Source organism: Myxine glutinosa, chromosome 8 (assembly GCF_964187855.1).
Source record: "Myxine glutinosa chromosome 8, kmMyxGlut1.1, whole genome shotgun sequence".
Taxonomy (NCBI): Eukaryota; Metazoa; Chordata; class Myxini; order Myxiniformes; family Myxinidae; genus Myxine; species Myxine glutinosa.
This window is the reverse complement of record NC_136268.1, coordinates 108,596,301-108,617,030: the sequence shown is the minus strand read 5'-3', so window position 1 is coordinate 108,617,030 and position 20,730 is coordinate 108,596,301. Positions and strand designations below refer to the sequence as shown.

General features: G+C 40.7%; 1 protein-coding gene across 1 annotated transcript; it reads left to right on the top strand.

Moving 5' to 3' along the window:
• The first annotated feature begins 2,170 nt into the window (after positions 1 to 2,170).
• Positions 2,171 to 9,183, top strand: LOC137432827 (uncharacterized). The gene is made up of 4 exons (XM_068125065.2): positions 2,171 to 2,792; positions 4,261 to 4,359; positions 6,349 to 6,469; positions 8,777 to 9,183. Exons 1-4 carry the CDS (start codon positions 2,790 to 2,792, stop codon positions 8,812 to 8,814), a joined length of 261 nt encoding a protein of 86 aa, XP_067981166.2. The 5' UTR covers positions 2,171 to 2,789; the 3' UTR covers positions 8,815 to 9,183.
• Positions 9,184 to 20,730: the final 11,547 nt, after the last annotated feature.

The following is a 20,730-nucleotide window of genomic DNA, read 5'->3' as shown; positions in this document are numbered from 1 at the left end:
AGGCCATCTGTCGGAAAGTTGAAGCTCAACCGAAGGTGGACCTTGCAACATGACAATGACCCTAAACAGTAAACATACCAGTAAATCCACCAAGGAATGGGTGAAAAGAAAGAAATGGAGGGTTCTGGAATGGCCAAGTCAAAGCCCGGATCTAAATCTCATCGAGATGTTGTGGGGGGATTTGAAACGAGATGTACATGCAAGAAACCTCCAGACATCGCACAGCTGAAAGAATTCTGCATGGAGGAGTGGGCAAAAATTTCTCCCAGTCGATGTCCGAGACTGGTAGACAGTGATAAGATACACCTACTTGAGGTTGTTTCTGCCAAAGGGGGGCAATACCACCTATTAGAGCCAAGGGTGTACTTACTTTTCCCACATGCGAAATTTGCATTTATGTTTATTTAAATTATACAATGAACTACAAAATGTAAATGTTTCATGATATTTGTTATATTATATCACCTTTGTCTATCAATATTGTTGAAATGAAGATCAAATAGCTGTATGTTGAAATATGTTGAAAAAGTCAAAACTTTACATGGGGTGTGCTTACTTTTTCATGTGACTGTAGCTCACGTGGTATGGACGCCATATTGGAAAAATATTACACCTCTATATCTCCGAAACCGCTCAATGGAAAAAAATTCAAACGTGGCTCATTGTCAAGTATTCCAAATGGGGAATAAGATATGTTAATAATGAGGTCATCGGTGCCTTCGTAATGACGTCATAATTCGACAAGTATGAATCCGATTCATCCAATCAGTATGAATTTTTTTTCTCTGCAACTGTTCGTCTGATGGACACGAACATTTCACCATCGCAGCACCTTCTCCTGTAGATTATTTTAATGACAACTAGGTCCCCCGTCGTTGAAGTGATGTGAGTTGACAAAGAGGCAGACGCAAGGCGGCCATCTTGGATTTTGACATGGCGACCCAATTTTCAATAGCGTTCTCCCTTATGCGTAGATACGCTCACACACCAGATTATAAGTTAGTAGTGCGTTTATTTTTCAAGATATTTCGCTCACAAGGTTCAGACATATATATTGTGGCGGCCATCTTGGATTTTGACATGGCGACCCAATTTTCAATAGAGTTCTTCCTTATGCCTAGATACACCCAAACACCAAATTAGAAGTTGGTACTTCGCTTATTTTTCAAGATATTCCGCTCACAAGGTTCAGACATACATGGCGGCGGCCATCTTGGATTTTGACGTGGCGACCCAATTTTCAATAGGGTTCTTCATTATGCCTAGATACACCCACACACCAGATTAGAAGTTGGAACATCGCTTATTTTTGAAGATATTCCGCTCACAATGTTCAGACATACATGGCGTCAGACATACATGGCGGCGGTCATCTTGGATTTTGACGTGGGTTCCACCCGCACACCAAATTCGAATGCGGTGCTTCGCTTACGCACGCACGCCCACACGCACGGACGGACAGACAGATGGACGGCCACATGGACGGAGGGGAAAACCATAGTCCCCCTTTCGCTCCGCGGTGCGACGGGGGACAATTATGACGTCATAGGTCACGTGGTACAAGCTCCATCTTGGAAAAAAAACAAAAAACGTTGCAACTATATCTCGAAAACTGCTCCATTGAAAAAATTGAAACGTGGCTCAATGTAAAGAATTCCGCATGGGGAATAACTTGTGCTGTCAACGATGACATCATAATTCGACAGGGACAATGCTTAGTGTGATCAGTTTGAAATTTTTTGAGTATGAACTACGCAACAATTATATTATGGAATATAAATTTATGATGTCATCGCTCATGTGGTCTGGTAGCCATATTGCATCAAAGAAAAAACCCTTCAAAAACAGAAGAGTTGGCTCGCACCATGTTGACTGCGCAGGGTAAGTATTCTATGAATACCATCTATTTAAAATTGGGGATCTCTTGGAAAATCCTTCATTTATAAATTTTAATTAACGAATACAATTTGAGATTAGTTGAAACAATTTAATTTAATTAACTCCCTGCAGGAGTTGCAGGAAAGGTCATGTTATTATCCTCTCTGGGGTATATGGTATACTCTGGTGTGTGTGTGTGTGTGTGTGTGTGTGTGTGTGTGTGTGTGTGTGTGTGTGTGTGTGTGTGTGTGTGTGTGTGTGTGTGAATGCGACCAATTGCTTGCATTAACAGGAAATGGCAGGAAAGAACTCAGCACCTCTCATCCACGGATATTTCTTGTATTTCCTCCATTTAATGAGTCCGATTTGCGTCCAGGAACACAACTCAGGTTAACAATCTTGAAATTGCCACCCTGCTATCCAAATCCTGAAAATTATGTTGAAAAGACTTTGAATTTCAGATTTTGCATGAGCAGGTTAAAAAGTGCCAGCGCTAGCAGAACGGATCACTAAAAATACACAAACAGCACATGCATGGTAAGCCTCGGTAGCATTCCTATGTCATTTTGAAAGTCACCTTACACATGTGCCTGTGGCAAATTTGGTGTCCTTATTGCACACCTAGATGTTTTTCAAATTTTACATTTTCTCAATCTTGTGACTTGTCTTAATTAATCTTTAGTTGATTTGACAAATGGCCAGAACCAAAAATAGACAAGAATGTTAAAGGAAGTAGCAATGCAGGACCACACCTAGCTCTTAAGAACACCGGAAATTTTTGCGTGTTCCGTCATTAGACAAGTCTGTGACCGTTTGCCTGAGGTTGTGCACACCTTATGTTATATAAATGAATCGCGGAATTTGAAACACACTTGGAAACCTCTTGAACAGCAGAGAACAAAAGCTAAGCAATGGTGAGAATATTTCAGTTGTTTTGGCAAATCTTGTTGTTTATCCTTTCTTTTATGGTACATTGGTATCTTTTAATTCGTTGAGACAACCTCAGTTTGGGAGCAAATTAATTGTCTATCTGTACTTAATGTGCACGTTTGTTGTATTAGAAGAGCCAATGCGTGACGTTTTGGAATTCCGATGAACAGGTGGTTTCTTGTTTGTTTAACATTCATAACACTGTAAAAGCGAAAGTGTCACTTGTTACCTTCCCAATCTTCCCAATTTTTAATCCCCTTTGAATTCTTCACCACACATCGATCTGATCTTGTTTATCAATATTTGCAGAGCTTTCATCACCAGATTGATCTTGTCTATATTAGACATTAGAAATCGTTTATTTCCCTCGCCTGAGGAGGGGATATTGCATTTGAGTCCATTTGTCTGTCTGTTTGTTTGTCTGTTTGTCCGCACAGAATAAATATGATTTTCTCTGCAACCGTTGGTCCGATTGACAGGAAATTTCCACCATAGGTGCAACTCCACCTGCATAATTTCTTAATGATAATTATGACGTCATAGGTCACGTGGTTTGGCCGTCATCTTGGAAAAAACCAAAGAACTTTGCACCTCTATATCTCCGAAAGCGCTGAATAGAACAAATTGAGACATGGCCCATTGTAAAGAACTCTCCATGGGGAATAAAATATGTTAATGATGATGTCATAAGTGCCTCCATTATGACGTCATAATTTGACAAGTACAAAACATCATCCGATCAAGATGAAATTTCTTGAGCATAATCTAGGAATAAATTAGTGGAGAAAAAATAATAATAATGACGTCATCGGTCACGTGGTTCGGCCGCCATATTTGTTTAACACAAAAGCCTTCAAAAACCACTGAAAATACATCCTGGCGAGGGTTTGCAATCCCTGATTGCTCTTTTTCTTGTTTTGTATTGTTGCGACCTCTTTTGAACCAATAAATTTGACAAATAATCCAGCGTTTTGCTGATATCCCATGTTGATTGTCTGCTTGAATGTGGGAAAGTTACCTTTGTTATCTCTTCGGGGTAATTAAATATCTACATTATTACGAGTTGAAAAATAAAGAAAATAAATCAGATTTACCACACTTTATATTTTTGCTCTCTGAAATCTCATCCTTGTCCTTCAATGTGAAGCCTTCATAACCTCCCAGCGTTTTTGCTCCTCCATAGATTTATTTTCATGTAGAGAAGAAAATTGTGATGTAAAATGACCCTGAATTGTAAAAATAAAGAGTGTAAAACGAATGTTGATGAAACGAATTCTGAAAAATACATTATATCGTTTTTGTGGCTTTATCAGTCATGTCCATTCTGTTTCATTCATTTTCTGTTTTCTTTATGCCTTTATCATTAAATCTTCAGTTTGCTGCAAATCACTATGTGCTTTCATTTTTATTAATCTGATATAGTTGTTTTTCTTCATTTTTCTGCCGGATCAGGAAAAGCATCAAAAGGACGTTCCATGTAAAACACAATGTACTGCAAGTCAGGACAAGAGAATAGAGAGTCTGCGGGCCACATTCGATTCATTGGATCAGGTCAGTTGTTTTTGGAATCTCTTCTCTCTTCCCATTGATATTCGTGGTTTGTATTTTTTGTGATGACCAAGTCCCCCTTTTAATTTGAGAGTCAAGATCCTGGGATCAATGAGGTGTATGAAGTCAAATCGATGAATCGATGAAATTCAAATCGATGAAGTAGGGTGAATAGAGATAAGGTAAACTAGAATGACACTCGGTAGAGCACATACGTCCACCAGGCTGAACAGTTCACGCTTTGTATCCCACTGATAGGTCAGATCTGGATTCGGACCTGACCCAAAATCTAATCGGCTTGTTCCTGTCACTCACCCAACTCATCCCCCAAGTTTGCCAAAAGTCATCCACAACCTTTTGAAATATCGTGCTATACATCGTTTTTATGCCTCCGCCTACGAAGTCGCCGGAGGCATTATGTTTTCGGGTTGTCCGTCCGTCCGTCCGAACGTACGGGCTAAACCTCGTTTTTCCCAGCGAACCATAAGTCTGATTGAGACGAAACTTTCAGGGTAGGAGTGGCACCCATGCAGAATGTTTTATGATAATTGTGACGTCATAGGTCACGTGGCATGGCAGCCATCTTGGATTAAAAGCAAATAATGAAAAAATTATTTCTCGGAAACCGCTGAATGGAAAAATTTGAAACTTTGCACATTGTAAAGTACTCCCAATGGGGAACAAAAGCATGATAATGATGACATCATAGGTGAAGTGGTATACCAGCCAAAAATGTTTATTTTTTAAAAGTCCCTTCTCTGAAACTACTTCATCGATCGATGTGAAGCCTGTCATGGCTGGTGAAAATGTGATACTTGAAAACAGCTGAAGGGATTTAAATCAAACTTGTTAATTTTTACAATGAACGAGGGCATCTACCCGTTGTGACTTTGCAGAGGCATATTGGTGACACAGTCGCATTGTTCTAGTTTAGCATATCTCTCAATGGTGAAGAATTACTTTAAAAATTCTCAGATGCAGATCCGGATCCAGATCTTCACTAAAATCTAATAATTTCGTCCTTTTCATATACCTAACTCATCCACCAAATTTCATCCGAATCCGTCCACAACTTTTTGAGATATCCTGATCATAAACAAACAAACACAGACGTACAGAAACAGACAAAAAGACAGAAACAGACAGGAGTGAAAAGATAACCTCAACCTCCATCCACCTTCGGTGGCAGAGGTAACTAACAAAGGTCTGTGAAGGGAATAGAATGGTAATCGAAGCCGACGTCAGAATAACATCGTCTACTTAATATGACTAAGGCATCCTTTTTAGCGAGAGGCTCAGTGTACGTGCTGCTTCAGTGCGTAATTCGCCATGACCCATGCATGGCACTCCATGACTCCACACAGAAGAGCACCGCGTAATAATTGAGTGACATATACACACTCATTAATTTGCACGACTCCCTTTATCAATACTCACCTTTTTATGAACGGTACAGTTTTTTTCTATTGCTTACGCACATTTGATGAAACATTTAGCATGTTTTTCAAAACTCTTAACACACCACATTGTTGAAGAATCTATGACTCAAACATCCAAGTTTTGCAAAACTCTTAACACATTTTCATTCATTTACATCAAAAAATGAAATTTTAAGTCTTCTTTTCAACTTGTAAATTTACCATCACAAGAGTTAAAAGCGCATTTCACATCTTATTGGCCTTTCAGCAAAACTCGTTATTCGTATTTATTTTAGAGACGCACACTGCTCATTATTGATAATTGCTTTATCTATGTGTAAACCAGGTGACAGTGAGTTGATAATCATCTCAGCACTGTTTTTAAGGCTGATTGTGCAAAAACAACAGCAGTGTGTGAAAACATGGAGCAGGCAGTTCAACATTATTTGTTTGTGCATGAAGACGTGTATCTGTTTGATTCATCTTTCATTTGCACAATTTTATTTTAACTTTTATTTTTAACATGTAAAAAATGCAAAATTTTATTTCAAACCCTCTGTGTTTGTATACCTAGGATAAGGATGGAAAAGTGAGTGTTGAAGAAATCATTAAGGTACTTGGAGTAAAGGAAGAAACAGCATTAGGTATGGTCAAGGGTTGGGACAAAGATGACGACAAGCATGTTTCATTTGAAGGTAAGTCACATGTCCTTCGTTTTAATATGCACAATCCCATCACTTTCCTCTCTATATATCAAAACATATTTATAATTTTGAGTCAACATGATTGTTTTACAGAAAATCAAAGCATATTAAATTAGCCTGTTTGGTAGGGCAACCATCAGGTGGATAAGAAATTTATCACTTTTCACTGATTAATCAATTATTTGAAAGCATTATATTGGTTATATTTTATTTGTAATCCCTCATTGCTTCGTTCAGATTTGAGGTTCGAACATCACAGTCATTTACAGGGAGAGGATTTTTTTTGTATCCTAAGTCGAGGCTCGTGTAAGAGCGAACACATGGAACATATAATAAAGGGAGCGTGAGACGTGAGGAGGAGGAGAGAGGGAAACACAACAACAGTAGAGAACAGGGACATTGGGAGATCTGTGCAAGGGAGAGGGCTGGGGCGGATACACGGGATAAACAAATGGACACCACGGGGACTTTCTGGAAAGAAAACGGAATTTGAAAAAAGTAGATTTGGGGTGGATTAATGGGGTTAGAAAAGAACAAGGTTTTGGATGGGGGAAGATAAGATTTTCTATAAGAATACTACAAACAGCTGTTTTAAAGACCTGGAGGAGGAGAGGGATTGAAGAGAGTGTGGGAGTTTGTTCCAGAGGCAGGTGAGCAGAGAGTCTTGATTTTGGCAGTTTCACCAGAAAAGGGTTGCTGGCAGATCTTGTGTGTCCTGAAGGAATACTTGGAGAACAGAGCACAGGCAGAGCTGGGGGAGCTGGGCCAGAGAGGAGTCGGTAGAAGACCAAAAGACCACCAACCTGCCTGCGGTGAGGGAGAGAAAGGCCCTCAGAATCAGCTTCATCGCGGGAGATTCCAATGATCCTAAAAGCTTTGGTTTCTACAGCGTGAAGCCGAGCCAGGTGTGAGGCAGGATCACCAGCCCAGAGGGGAGAGCAGTATTCCATTGAGCTGCGGATGAAAGCTTTGTATTGGGTGAGGAGCTCTGAAGTGCCCAGAAAGGACTTCACATGGCGGGAGGATGCACTGGCTTTGGAGACCAGCTTGGAAATATGGTTTTCCCAGGAAAAACCATGGCAGACAGTGAGACCCAAAAGCTTGAGAGACAGAACGTCTTGAAGCAGATTGTTGAGAAAATAATGGGAGGGTTTTCCAGATTGTCTTTTTGGAGAGACATAGTGAGGGTCTGAGATTTGTCAGAATTGAAAGACATGTTCCACTTGTTTGCCTAGTTTGTGATATTATCCAGGTCTGCAGAGAGTGAAGAGGTTGCTGCCTGCCGATCTGAGGGTTGAGAGATGGAGCGACAAAGAGTAGAGTCATCATCAAAAAGATAGAGGGGATTTTCCAGAGAGTTTGAGAGATCATTAATGAAGACCAGAAAAAGCACAAGGTTCAGAACACTGCATTGAGGAACTCCAGCCTGGACAGGAAGAGGAGATGAGGAATTCTATTGAGAGGCACACGTTGACTACAACAGGAGAGGAAGTCTGCGAGCCATGGGTAGATCTTTCCATGGATACCATAATAGGAGACCATGGTGAGCAGAGTGGGGTGCCAGACCGTATCGAAAGCTCGAGATACAATATGTCTAGGGAGATGGCTCTAATTCATGTCTGGCATTGATGGCCTCTATCCATTGTTCAGTATTATTGGAATGATAACGGTTTATTTCTCCTCTTATTGCAAATTTCATAAAAGCAGAATTTCAAATCTCCATCTCAAAAGGACAACTGTGTCGTGTCAGTCTAATGCAACGACAGCAGCTCGGTCTTCGAAATGACACACACACACACACACACACACACACACACACCACACACACACACACACACACACACACACACACACACACACACACACACACACACACACAATTTGCTGTCCCAGCAACAGAGTCCACAAATTCTAACTCTTCACTCTGGTAACACTTGAGTGGATTATTCACTGATCTCCATGTGGATCACATACATTACTGCACACGTGATTCAGGCATGACATTCTTTTCAATACATGTCTCGGTTGATAGAAGAGCAAGACTTTGCTAGTTTTGCAACAGCAGCGTTTGATGTGATGTCGTTATCTATTTGCTCCAAATATCGATGTATCTTTGGGGAAGTTGATATATGGCCGGAGCACATTTTTGGCCTCAGTTGATAATGTTGATTCCAATTAAATTACATCATCAGATAATAGTTTTTAATGACGATTCTCCTTTTCTGGTTAAGATCATTCTTAGTTACAGTAAACTTTCATTGCTCTACCGACTGACATGCACCAACTCTTTCATTGCAGAGTTCCTGAAAGCCTTCGGCCATGCGCCGCAAAAGTAAACTTGGATGATGAAACAATTGGGGGTTTGATGTGCTAGTTTGCTTTGTAGAATATTGATCTTTTGTGGAACATATAAGACAACAAATATTTATCAGGACTTTTGGGTAGAATGCAAATGGTTCATCAATTGTTGTGTGGAATTTGAATAATAAAAAGCAATAATAACTAGTTTTGCATGTGGATAAAAAATACATTCATCGTCATATTTCAATGTTTTGCATACACCTAATATTTGTCAAAGCAAAATGGGAAACTGTTTTAATTTTATGATGAAAATTAATGTTTGAGGTTTGAAATGGGATCAAGTGAAACGTGTACTTCAATGAACGAGGTGATTCAAGACATTAAAGAGGTTATTTGACGAATCATCCCTGTGTTGCATCATGTTTTACAACACATCCCCAGAAAACCACCACTTCATCTCACACGCACGATATCTGTATTATAAATCAGGAGTGTGTCCGTTCGTCTGTCCCTGAAATACTCTGACAGTTTTGGGGCTTGTCCCACCAAACCTAATGTGGAACATTTTGGGGTCCCGGCAGGTGTCCGAAAGGTGCGTGGGAGGTTTCATGAATTTCTCAATACAATTATGATTGAGTTTCCATCCATACGCAACTGCTTCCTTTACGGATGCAACGTCAGAACGGCGTTTATCTTCGTTTACCTCATGAGTGTTTGTAACATTGTATTTTGTTATATTGTTGGTATAGTATTAATTTGTGATTGGAATGATGCTGTTTGGAATGAAAATAAAGAGAGATTGAGTTTAAAGGAGAATGAGGAAATGATGTGAGGGTTTCCACCCATGATATTCGTGGATTCACCATTTGCAGCTTCGCCATTGACATCATATAAATATTACCCACTTTGCTTTTGATTGGATCAGCTGCAGTAAAAAAAATTTGCCCAAGTCCTTCGTGAACTGGTTCTCCATGTCTGACGTTCCACTGAAGGCGTCACAGGAATGTGGAATTTATTGGTTCATGGTTTTGCATTCGCCGTTTCTGCATTCTCTGTTTGAATGTGGCCTCTCACCCGTGCGTAGCACGGTTACATCGCTAGTACGTGAATATGATGAATGGGAAACAATGATGAAATATGTATCTTGTGAGCATGACGTAAGAAGGTAGTTTTAGCCATATTCCATTTCTCCTTGAAATGTACCGAGGACCATTGAGCCATGACACAAGCAAGGTAGAGCCACCTTCTCAAGTAACTGGCCAGATATTCCCAAACATTTTGGATGTCCCATGTAAGGTGGGCCAAGATTCCCCCATCAGGAAAGGTAGGTGAAAACCTCATCCCACTTCTCCTGTATATGAACAAATGACAGTGGATGTATAATTTGGGAGGTGGCGAGAAAATCGTATCTTGCCCCCACCTTACTGGAGAACGTAACTTTGCCCTACCTTACTACGGAATGTAACTTTGCCCTACCTTACTGGGGAACGTAACTTTGCCCTACCTTACTGGGGAATGTAACTTTACCCCCACCTTACTGGGGAATGTAACTTTACCCCCACCTTACTGGGGAATGTAACTTTACCCCACCTTACTGTGGAATGCAACTTTTCCCCATCTTACTGGGAAACGGAACGTTCCACCGCCTAACCTATAGAAATGCCATATTTTCATTCCTTCCTCTGTTATAATGTGCTTACTCACAAAAATCTAACATCCACTGATTGATCACACCTGAATCACACAACCACCTGACATGGCCTGCATAAAATTTCATCATTTTGAAACCAAGGCAATCATACTAACATTTTGCAGAACATCATAGGTACATTCATTTAATAATAAAGTAGTCTCTTATATGACTATTATTACAGTTACAGTCACGTGAAAAAGTAAGTACACCCCAGGTAAAGTTTTGACTTTTTCAACATATTTCAACATACAGCTATTTGATCTTCATTTCAACAATACTGATAGATAAAGGTGATATAATATAACAAATATCATGAAACATTTACATTTTGTAGTCCATTGTATAATTTAAATAAACATGAATGCAAATTTCGCATGTGGAAAAAGTAAGTACACCCTTGGCTCTAATAGGTGGTATTGCCCCCTTTGGCAGAAACAACCTCAAGTAGGCGTTTCTTATAACTGTCTAACAGTCTCTGACATCGACTGGGAGAAATTTTTCCCCACTCCTCCGTGCAGAATTATTTCAGCTGTGCGATGTTTGAGGGGTTTCTTGCATGCACAGCTCGTTTCAAATCCCCCCACAACATCTCGATGGGATTTAGATCCGGGCTTTGACTTGGCCATGCCAGAACCCTCCATTTCTTTCTTTTCAGCCATTCCTTGGTAGATTTACTAGTATGTTTAGGGTCATTGTCATGTTGCAAGGTCCACCTTCGGTTGAGCTTCAACTTTCCGACAGATGGCCACACATTATCCTCAAGCACCCTCTGGTACAATGAATAATTCATAGTGGATTCTATGATGGTGAGCTGCCCAGGCCCTGATGCAGCAAAGCTGCCCCAAACCATAATATTTCCACCACCATGCTTTACAGTTGGTATCAGGTTCTTGTGGTCAAATGCTTTCTTTGGTTTTCGCCAAACATGCCTTCTGGTACTGTGGCCAAATAGCTCTACCTTTGACTCATCTGTCCAGAGCACATTGTTCCAAAAGTGCTGGTCTTTGCCTAGGTGTTCATTGGCAAACTTTAGTCTTGCCCTGATGTTCTTTCTGGACAGCAAAGGTTTCCTCCTGGCACACCTCCCATGTAGATCAAATTTGTGCAGCCTCATTCTAATGGTAGACTCGTGCACTTTGATATCAACAGTGGCAAGAGCTACCTGTAGGTCCCGTGATGACATTCTGGGGTTCTTAGAGACTTCTTTCAGCATCTTGCGGTCTGCTCTCGGGCTGAACTTACTGGGGCGGCCTGGCCTGAACAAGTTGGCAGTTGTTTGGAATCTTCTCCGCTTGTAGATGATCTTCCGGACAGTCGAATGATTGATTTCAAATTGTTTGGAGATCTTTTTAAATCCCTTCCGTCTCGTAGGCATCTATAACCTTCTTTCTGAAGGCCTCGGAGAGCTCTTTTGATCTAGGCATGGTGACGCCGCACACTTCCAACAACAAAGAGCAAACCAAACTAAATGTCTGAGGTTTAAATAAGACAGGTTCCTCCAAGATCCTCTCTAACGATGTTCTAATCATTTGCACCTGAGCTGGTGCACCTGATTCTAATTTTAGGTATTTGAAGTAGTGATAAATGTAGGGGTGTACTTACTTTTTCCACATGCAAAATTTGCATTTATGTTTGTTTAAATTATACAATGGACTACAAAATGTAAATGTTTCATGATATTTGTTACATTATATCACCTTTATCTATCAATATTGTTGAAATGAAGATCAAATAGCTGTATGTTGAAATATGTTGAAAAAGTCAAAACTTTACATGGGGTGTACTTACTTTTTCACGTGACTGTATATGTATTACAAGCTTAACTTATTGAGGGATAATGTACAATAGTTAATCAATCATACAGAGCAATCTCTGATTATATATCATCTTGGATGTTCCCACTTGAATATGGTACATCATCTTCTTGATTGGCTCTCGCTCTCCAATAAGCTGTCTCTTTGAGCCCCTGTTTGCTGATGAAACCCATCTTGCTCTATAATGAGATACTCAATCTTCCTGTGGCATCTGCTGAATCCCTAAATGTAAAATACACTCAACACGTCCCCTGTTCCATCAACCACTGAATTCCAACCACTGAACTGTTCGCTGCTACATCCATAGAATCCCTCAATATTCGATCCACTAAATCCCTCCATGACGTCCAATGGTTGCACGGAAATCAAAATGCACATTTCTGTTAATACTAATGAGTCGCTTATAAGTAACTTTGACAAAGGAAGCCAATCGACCCATCAAAGCCTGTGCTATTATTATTAACTTATGGTTGTATGTCTGTGCTAGCTATCCTATTAGATTCTGAGCTTCAGGCAAATAAGCAACTCGTACAATTTTTCAAGTCTTTGGTATGGACTCGTCCAGGGTTTGAGCCACAGACCTCCCACACTCAGAGTAGACACTTTAACCATTATGCCACCGAGGCTGTTGTACTATATTTGGACATCTGAGGGTATTCCCTTATCTACATTAATATCGGTTTATCTCGGTGCAGCAGACACCTTGTAAATCAGGTACAATCCATCAATCGTCAGTTACAAATAACCTGGCAAACTAGACAGGCACTCGGTAGAGAGCATCCCTCCGTCAGGCTCAACAGTTTACTTTTGTATCCCATTGATAGGCCAGATCTGGATTGGGACCTGAACCCAGAGGCGGATTAAGATTTTTTTGGGACCCTGGGCACAAAAAAATATTTAGGCCCAAAAACACGAATGCATGAAAATGCGTCAATACATAGACTCCATTGATTATGCCGAGTTAATAAAGCATACACTTGGCACATTAACTGTTCAGTTTTGGCAAACATATATACATATATATATATATATATATATATTATGTGCAGTGTCTGTCCTGTGTTGTCACTGAACTACTCCCTCAAACTTTTGTGAAATCCTACAAAACTTCTGGTATGCACCTACTTCTCCGATTTGTATGTCCTAAGGGTATTTTTTTTTGGAAAAAATTTCCAATTTTTTTTTTTTCAACTTAAATCTTCAACTTCAATTGTTTACAAAACGTAATATCACATATATTACAAATACATTTGTGCAAAATAATTGTTTGAATTATGATTGGTGTAAATCATGACAAAACAGCAACTCAGGAGAGTCATCCTGTCATACAGTCATCTATCTACGTATCTACATATCTGGGCAGTGTCTGTTGTCACTGAACTACTCCCTCAAACTTTTGTTTCCGTGGTTGTGAGTGGTTTTTAATAACGTGGTGGTGAGGTGTTTTGAATCACATGGTGGTGAGGTGTTTTTAATAACGTGGTGGTGAGGTGTTTTTAATAACGTGGTGGAGAGGTGTTTTGAATCACATGGTGGTGAGGTGTTTTTAATAACGTGGTGGTGAGGTGTTTTGAATCACATGGTGGTGAGGTGTTTTTAATAACGTGGTGGAGAGGTGTTTTGAATCACATGGTGGTGAGGTGTTTTTAATAACGTGGTGGAGAGGTGTTTTGAATCACATGGTGGTGAGGTGTTTTTAATAACGTGGTGGTGAGGTGTTTTTAAGAACGTGGTGGAGAGGTGTTTTTAATAACGTGGTGGTGAGGTGTTTTGAATCACATGGTGGTGAGGTGTTTTGAATTACGTGATGGTGAGGTGTTTTGAATCACGTGGTGGTGAGGTGTTTTGAATTACGTGGTGGTGAGGTGTTTTGAATTACGTGGTGGTGAGGTGCTTTGAATTACGTGGTGGTGAGGTGTTTTTAATAACATGGTGGAGAGGTGTTTTGAATCACATGGTGGTGAGGTGTTTTGAATTACGTGGTGGTGAGGTGTTTTGAATGACGTGGTGGTGAGGTGTTTTGAATTACGTGGTGTTGGGGTGTTTTGAATCCCATGGTGGTGAGGTGTTTTGAATTACGTGGTGGTGAGGTGTTTTGAATTACGTGGTGTTGAGGTGTTTTGAATCACATGGTGGTGAGGTGTTTTGAATTACGTGGAGGTGAGGTGTTTTTAATAACGTGGTGGAGAGGTGTTTTGAATCACGTGGTGGTGAGGTGTTTTGAATCACGTGGTGGTGAGGTGTTTTGAATTACGTGGTGGTGAGGTGTTTTGAATTACGTGGTGTTGGGGTGTTTTGAATTACGTGGGGGTGAGGTGTTTTTAATAACGTGGTGGTGAGGTGTTTTGAATTACGTGGGGGTGAGGTGTTTTGAATTACGTGGGGGTGAGGTGTTTTTAATAACGTGGTCTTGAGGTGTTTTGAATTACGTGGAGGTGAGGTGTTTTAATAACGTGGTGGTGAGGTGTTTTGAATCACGTGGTGGTGAGGTGTTTTGAATTACGTGGGGGTGAGGTGTTTTGAATCACGTGGTGGTGAGGTGTTTTTAATAACGTGGTGGTGAGGTGTTTTGAATTACGTGGGGGTGTGGTGTTTTTAATAACGTGGTGGTGAGGTGTTTTGAATTACGTGGGGGTGAGGTGTTTTTAATAACGTGGTGGTGAGGTGTTTTGAATTACTTGGTGGTGAGGTGTTTTGAATCACGTGGTGGTGAGGTGTTTTTAATAACGTGGTGGTGAGGTGTTTTGAATTATGTGGGGGTGAGGTGTTTTTAATAACGTGGTGGTGAGGTGTTTTTAATAACGTGGTGGTGAGGTGTTTTGAATTACTTGGTGGTGAGGTGTTTTGAATTACTTGGTGGTGAGGTGTTTTGAATCACGTGGTGGTGAGGTGTTTTGAATTACTTGGTGGTGAGGTGTTTTGAATTACTTGGTGGTGAGGTGTTTTGAATTACTTGGTGGTGAGGTCTTTTTAATAACGTGGTGGTGAGGTGTTTTGAATTACTTGGTGGTGAGGTGTTTGAATTACTTGGTGGTGAGGTGTTTTGAATTATGTGGTGGTGAGGTGTTTTGAATTATGTGGTGGTGAGGTGTTTTGAATTATGTGGTGGTGAGGTGTTTTGAATTACTTGGTGGTGAGGTGTTTTGAATTATGTGGTGGTGAGGTGTTTTGAATTATGTGGTGGTGAGGTGTTTTGAATTATGTGGTGGTGAGGTGTTTTGAATTATGTGGTGGTGAGGTGTTTTGAATTATGTGGTGGTGAGGTGTTTTGAATTATGTGGTGGTGAGGTATTTTGAATTATGTGGTGGTGAGGTGTTTTGAATTATGTGGTGGTGAGGTGTTTTGAATTATGTGGTGGTGAGGTGTTTTGAATTATGTGGTGGTGAGGTGTTTTTGAATTATGTGGTGGTGAGGTGTTTTGAATTATGTGGTGGTGAGGTGTTTTGAATTATGTGGTGGTGAGGTGTTTTTGAATTATGTGGTGGTGAGGTGTTTTGAATTATGTGGTGGTGAGGTGTTTTGAATTATGTGGTGGTGAGGTGTTTTGAATTATGTGGTGGTGAGGTGTTTTGAATTACTTGGTGGTGAGGTGTTTTGAATTATGTGGTGGTGAGGTGTTTTGAATTATGTGGTGGTGAGGTGTTTTGAATTATGTGGTGGTGAGGTGTTTTGAATTATGTGGTGGTGAGGTGTTTTGAATTATGTGGTGGTGAGGTGTTTTGAATTATGTGGTGGTGAGGTGTTTTGAATTATGTGGTGGTGAGGTGTTTTGAATTATGTGGTGGTGAGGTGTTTTGAATTATGTGGTGGTGAGGTGTTTTGAATTATGTGGTGGTGAGGTGTTTTGAATTATGTGGTGGTGAGGTGTTTTGAATTATGTGGTGGTGAGGTGTTTTGAATTATGTGGTGGTGAGGTGTTTTGAATTATGTGGTGGTGAGGTGTTTTGAATTATGTGGTGGTGAGGTGTTTTGAATTATGTGGTGGTGAGGTGTTTTGAATTATGTGGTGGTGAGGTGTTTTGAATTATGTGGTGGTGAGGTGTTTTTGAATTATGTGGTGGTGAGGTGTTTTGAATTATGTGGTGGTGAGGTGTTTTGAATTATGTGGTGGTGAGGTGTTTTTGAATGATGTGGTGGTGAGGTGTTTTGAATTATGTGGTGGTGAGGTGTTTTGAATTATGTGGTGGTGAGGTGTTTTGAATTATGTGGTGGTGAGGTGTTTTGAATTATGTGGTGGTGAGGTGTTTTGAATTATGTGGTGGTGAGGTGTTTTGAATTATGTGGTGGTGAGGTGTTTTGAATTATGTGGTGGTGAGGTGTTTTGAATTATGTGGTGGTGAGGTGTTTTGAATTATGTGGTGGTGAGGTGTTTTGAATTATGTGGTGGTGAGGTGTTTTGAATTATGTGGTGGTGAGGTGTTTTGAATTATGTGGTGGTGAGGTGTTTTGAATTATGTGGTGGTGAGGTGTTTTGAATTATGTGGTGGTGAGGTGTTTTGAATTATGTGGTGGTGAGGTGTTTTGAATTATGTGGTGGTGAGGTGTTTTGAATTATGTGGTGGTGAGGTGTTTTGAATTATGTGGTGGTGAGGTGTTTTGAATTACTTGGTGGTGAGGTGTTTTGAATTATGTGGTGGTGAGGTGTTTTGAATTATGTGGTGGTGAGGTGTTTTGAATTATGTGGTGGTGAGGTGTTTTGAATTATGTGGTGGTGAGGTGTTTTGAATTATGTGGTGGTGAGGTGTTTTGAATTATGTGGTGGTGAGGTGTTTTGAATTATGTGGTGGTGAGGTGTTTTGAATTATGTGGTGGTGAGGTGTTTTGAATTATGTGGTGGTGAGGTGTTTTGAATTATGTGGTGGTGAGGTGTTTTGAATTATGTGGTGGTGAGGTGTTTTGAATTATGTGGTGGTGAGGTGTTTTGAATTATGTGGTGGTGAGGTGTTTTGAATTATGTGGTGGTGAGGTGTTTTGAATTATGTGGTGGTGAGGTGTTTTGAATTATGTGGTGGTGAGGTGTTTTGAATTATGTGGTGGTGAGGTGTTTTGAATTATGTGGTGGTGAGGTGTTTTGAATTATGTGGTGGTGAGGTGTTTTGAATTATGTGGTGGTGAGGTGTTTTGAATTATGTGGTGGTGAGGTGTTTTGAATTATGTGGTGGTGAGGTGTTTTGAATTATGTGGTGGTGAGGTGTTTTGAATTATGTGGTGGTGAGGTGTTTTGAATTATGTGGTGGTGAGGTGTAATCGTCCCAAACATGCAGTCTGCACCTACCCCCTCCCGTATGTATGTGCTGAGCGTTTTATTTTTCAATTTATTTTGTTTTTTCAACCTAAATCTTCAACCTAAATTGCCTATAAAAATGTAATATCACAAACACTACAAATAAATTTGTGCAAAGTAATTGTTTGTATTATGATTGGTGAAAATCATGACAACACAGCAACTCAGGTACAGTCATTATCCTCAGCTAACATAAGCCCGTTATCACCCAGCTAGTATATACGTGTGTGTGTGTGTGTATGTGTGCGTGTGTTTGCATCGGCATCACGTAGCGCCACTCGCGGTGTTGGTGGAAGAAGGTTCGCACTCGCTCAGCATTTGTTGCTTCAGATTCGACTACAAAAAATCCGGAGGAATTCCCACGTTTTATTGCCTTTTTCCTCCCCTGGAAAACAAAATGCCATGTTAAGCCAAAATGGCACCACCCAAACCCACAGGATGAAGGTCTACACAGACCGAAGACCTTTTTCTGCCTCTGCTGCTTGTGTGATGAAAAAGGTTCTTTTTGAATGATTTTCACCCCTTTTCAGGCTTTTGTTGAGCTGTGTTTCGCTTTTCAACACGGCTGGGGTAAGTTTGTTTTCATCCTTGCGACAGGTGCTCCGATTTGAAACTGTTCGCACTGGTTAGTCCATTTACTAATGAGTTGTTTTTTGATCCTACAATAAATTGTGGTGTGAATTTGTGAAACAATATCAATATATATTAACATTAAGAATTATATAAATGTTATTGTGATTGTAGTTGCATTTGTGTACATTAAATGTAATTGTTATTCCACTTTCTCTACTAATAGTAACCTCACCCCCAAATTTTGTAATAGTCCTGTGTAGTTAAACATCAGGGAAAACATTTTTTTTCATCAATTCATTGCATGACATCCCTGGTGTTGGGCCAGCGGCTAGGGTGCCGGCTTAGGATCCAAGGATCCTGGGTTCGAATCCCGGTCGATCGCTGAATTAACGCCAGGGGGGTTGACTCAGCCTGTCATCCCTTCCGAGGTCGGCTAATTGAGTACCAGTTCACTGGTAATTCCCCGTTTGTCGTTAAAGGCGGCAAAAAGGGTTGGCGTCAGGAAGGGCATCCGGCCGTAAAACATTGCTTCAAATAGGGGACCGAAAAACAACAACAACCACGGTTCCCGAAAAAGGCCAACCCCCGCTTTGCGGGGAAAAATGGCCTCTAAAGGTGGTTTTTTTTTTTTTTAATTCATTGCATGACAATACTTTCCTTCTTTGACATGGAGCATTTCCTTTGCGCTGTGTTTATCATCACTCACAAGTTGACATGTTTGTCAGAAAAGTGACACCGCACCCTCGGGTCGGGCCATCTTGAAAGACTGTGTCCCACGATCTGTGATGTCTCGTCTCTTGTGATCTCTGGGCCCCATTGCTCGCATGACTCACGCTGCTTCTGCCAGGGGCCCTCGGCATGTACGTGCCCTGCATGACTGTGCGTAAACCGCCACTCCCTCGACCAAAATGTTATTGGCTTGTTCTTGCCGCCTAACCAACTCATCCACCTTGTTTTGTCACGAGTCACCCACAACGTTTTGAAATATCACGCTAAATATCGTTTTTGGCCCTACATCCTATAGGTGAAGGATCACTTTAAAAATTCTCGGATCCAGATCTTCGCCAAAATCTAATAATTTCGTCCTTGTCACACACCCAACCCCTCCGCTAAATTTCGGCCGAATCTGTCCACAACTTTTTGAGATATCCTGTTCACAAACAGCCAAACAAACAGGTAAACAGGGTTGAAACTATAACCTCTGATTAATGATAAGAAAAGATTAATGTAACGATAAATCTACCATATAAAACACAATGTGTGTTTGTGGGTTTGTGTTCGTACTGATATCTGTCCTTCATAAGGGAAGGTTTTAAAGGCCAATCTTTTAACACAAATCTGTGTTCACTACGGTCTATTGTTGAGGATAAAACAAACTCGAAAAACATTTTCCATAAAAGAGTAATTATCACTCTTCTATTCGAATTGTAGACGGTGGCTTGCAACCCAAGCCTCAAGGGCGGTGTACAGAAGCGTTTTTAAACAGAATAATACAAGGTACAGGGAGGTGAAATTCGCTGCACGTGATTTGCAACACACGTAGAGTAAAACGAGTGTTCATTTACATGCGTGTGATGTCTAATAAATAAAGAAGATAGAAGCACACCTTACACTAGGCCAAGGCTGGCTTGGGATTCTGGGATCCTGAGTTCGAATCCCGGTCGATCGCTGAATTAATGCCAGGGGGGTTGACTCGGCCTGTCATCCTTCCGAGGTCGGCAAATTGAGTACCAGCTTGCTGGGATGAATGATCACGGTGAGTACCCCGGTTTATAATAGGTACACCGTATCCCTGCGCATCCTAAGTGGCGACTAAGGGTTGGCGTCAGGAAGGGCATCCGGCCATAAAAACATTGCCTCAAACAGGGAACCATGATTGTCATGGGGCCTGCAAGGCTTAGCCCCGCTCTAGCGGGGAAAAATGGCCTTAAAACGATCATTCATATTCACACTAGGCCAAGGCTTCAGACTTTGGCACGCTCAGGATGCTGCACCGTCGAATAAACTGTTTCAACCCATCATTTTTGATAGGTTTTTTTTACTCATAGAAAAAGAATCCTCATTATGCATAGATGCACAACCCTGTGTCAGTTGGGGTAGTTCATTGACTCGAGATGACTTGTGGTTCAAAGGAATAGGATCGAGTATAGTATATATGACTATGTTCAGAAGGTTTTTGGTTGTCTGTGAATAAATACTTCCTTTCTTTATTTTTTTTGGAGGGTCTGGGTACAACAAACCTGCAGGATGAAGGTTGAGCTCAACATACGATCCTGCCCAACACGCAAGATGGCTGCTCATGCACCAAGGGTCAGATTCTATCCCGTTGAAGGGCAGTCTCCCAGTGAGCGACTCTGATTGAAGTTCGTCTGATTCAAGGTGGACATACAGCGTCCAGCTCTGAGCGTGTGTCCGCTAATTTTATCTTCAGCAGAAGCAACTTCACATCACTCACCATGAAGGCTCCAAAATCCTAGTGAAACATTGTGTTTCAAGGTAAATTGCTTTTAAACACATAAACTATTCCATTTCATAATCTATATAATATCTACAGTATATAATAAAGCAGGATTGTCTGTCTGTCGG

What these genes read in the sequence shown, in the direction of transcription:
- LOC137432827 (XM_068125065.2), top strand. An exon ending in CATTCGATTCATTGGATCAG is followed by an intron (nt 4,360 to 6,348) that starts GTCAGTTGTTTT and finishes TTGTATACCTAG; the next exon opens with GATAAGGATGGAAAAGTGAG. An exon ending in CAAGCATGTTTCATTTGAAG is followed by an intron (nt 6,470 to 8,776) that starts GTAAGTCACATG and finishes CTTTCATTGCAG; the next exon opens with AGTTCCTGAAAGCCTTCGGC.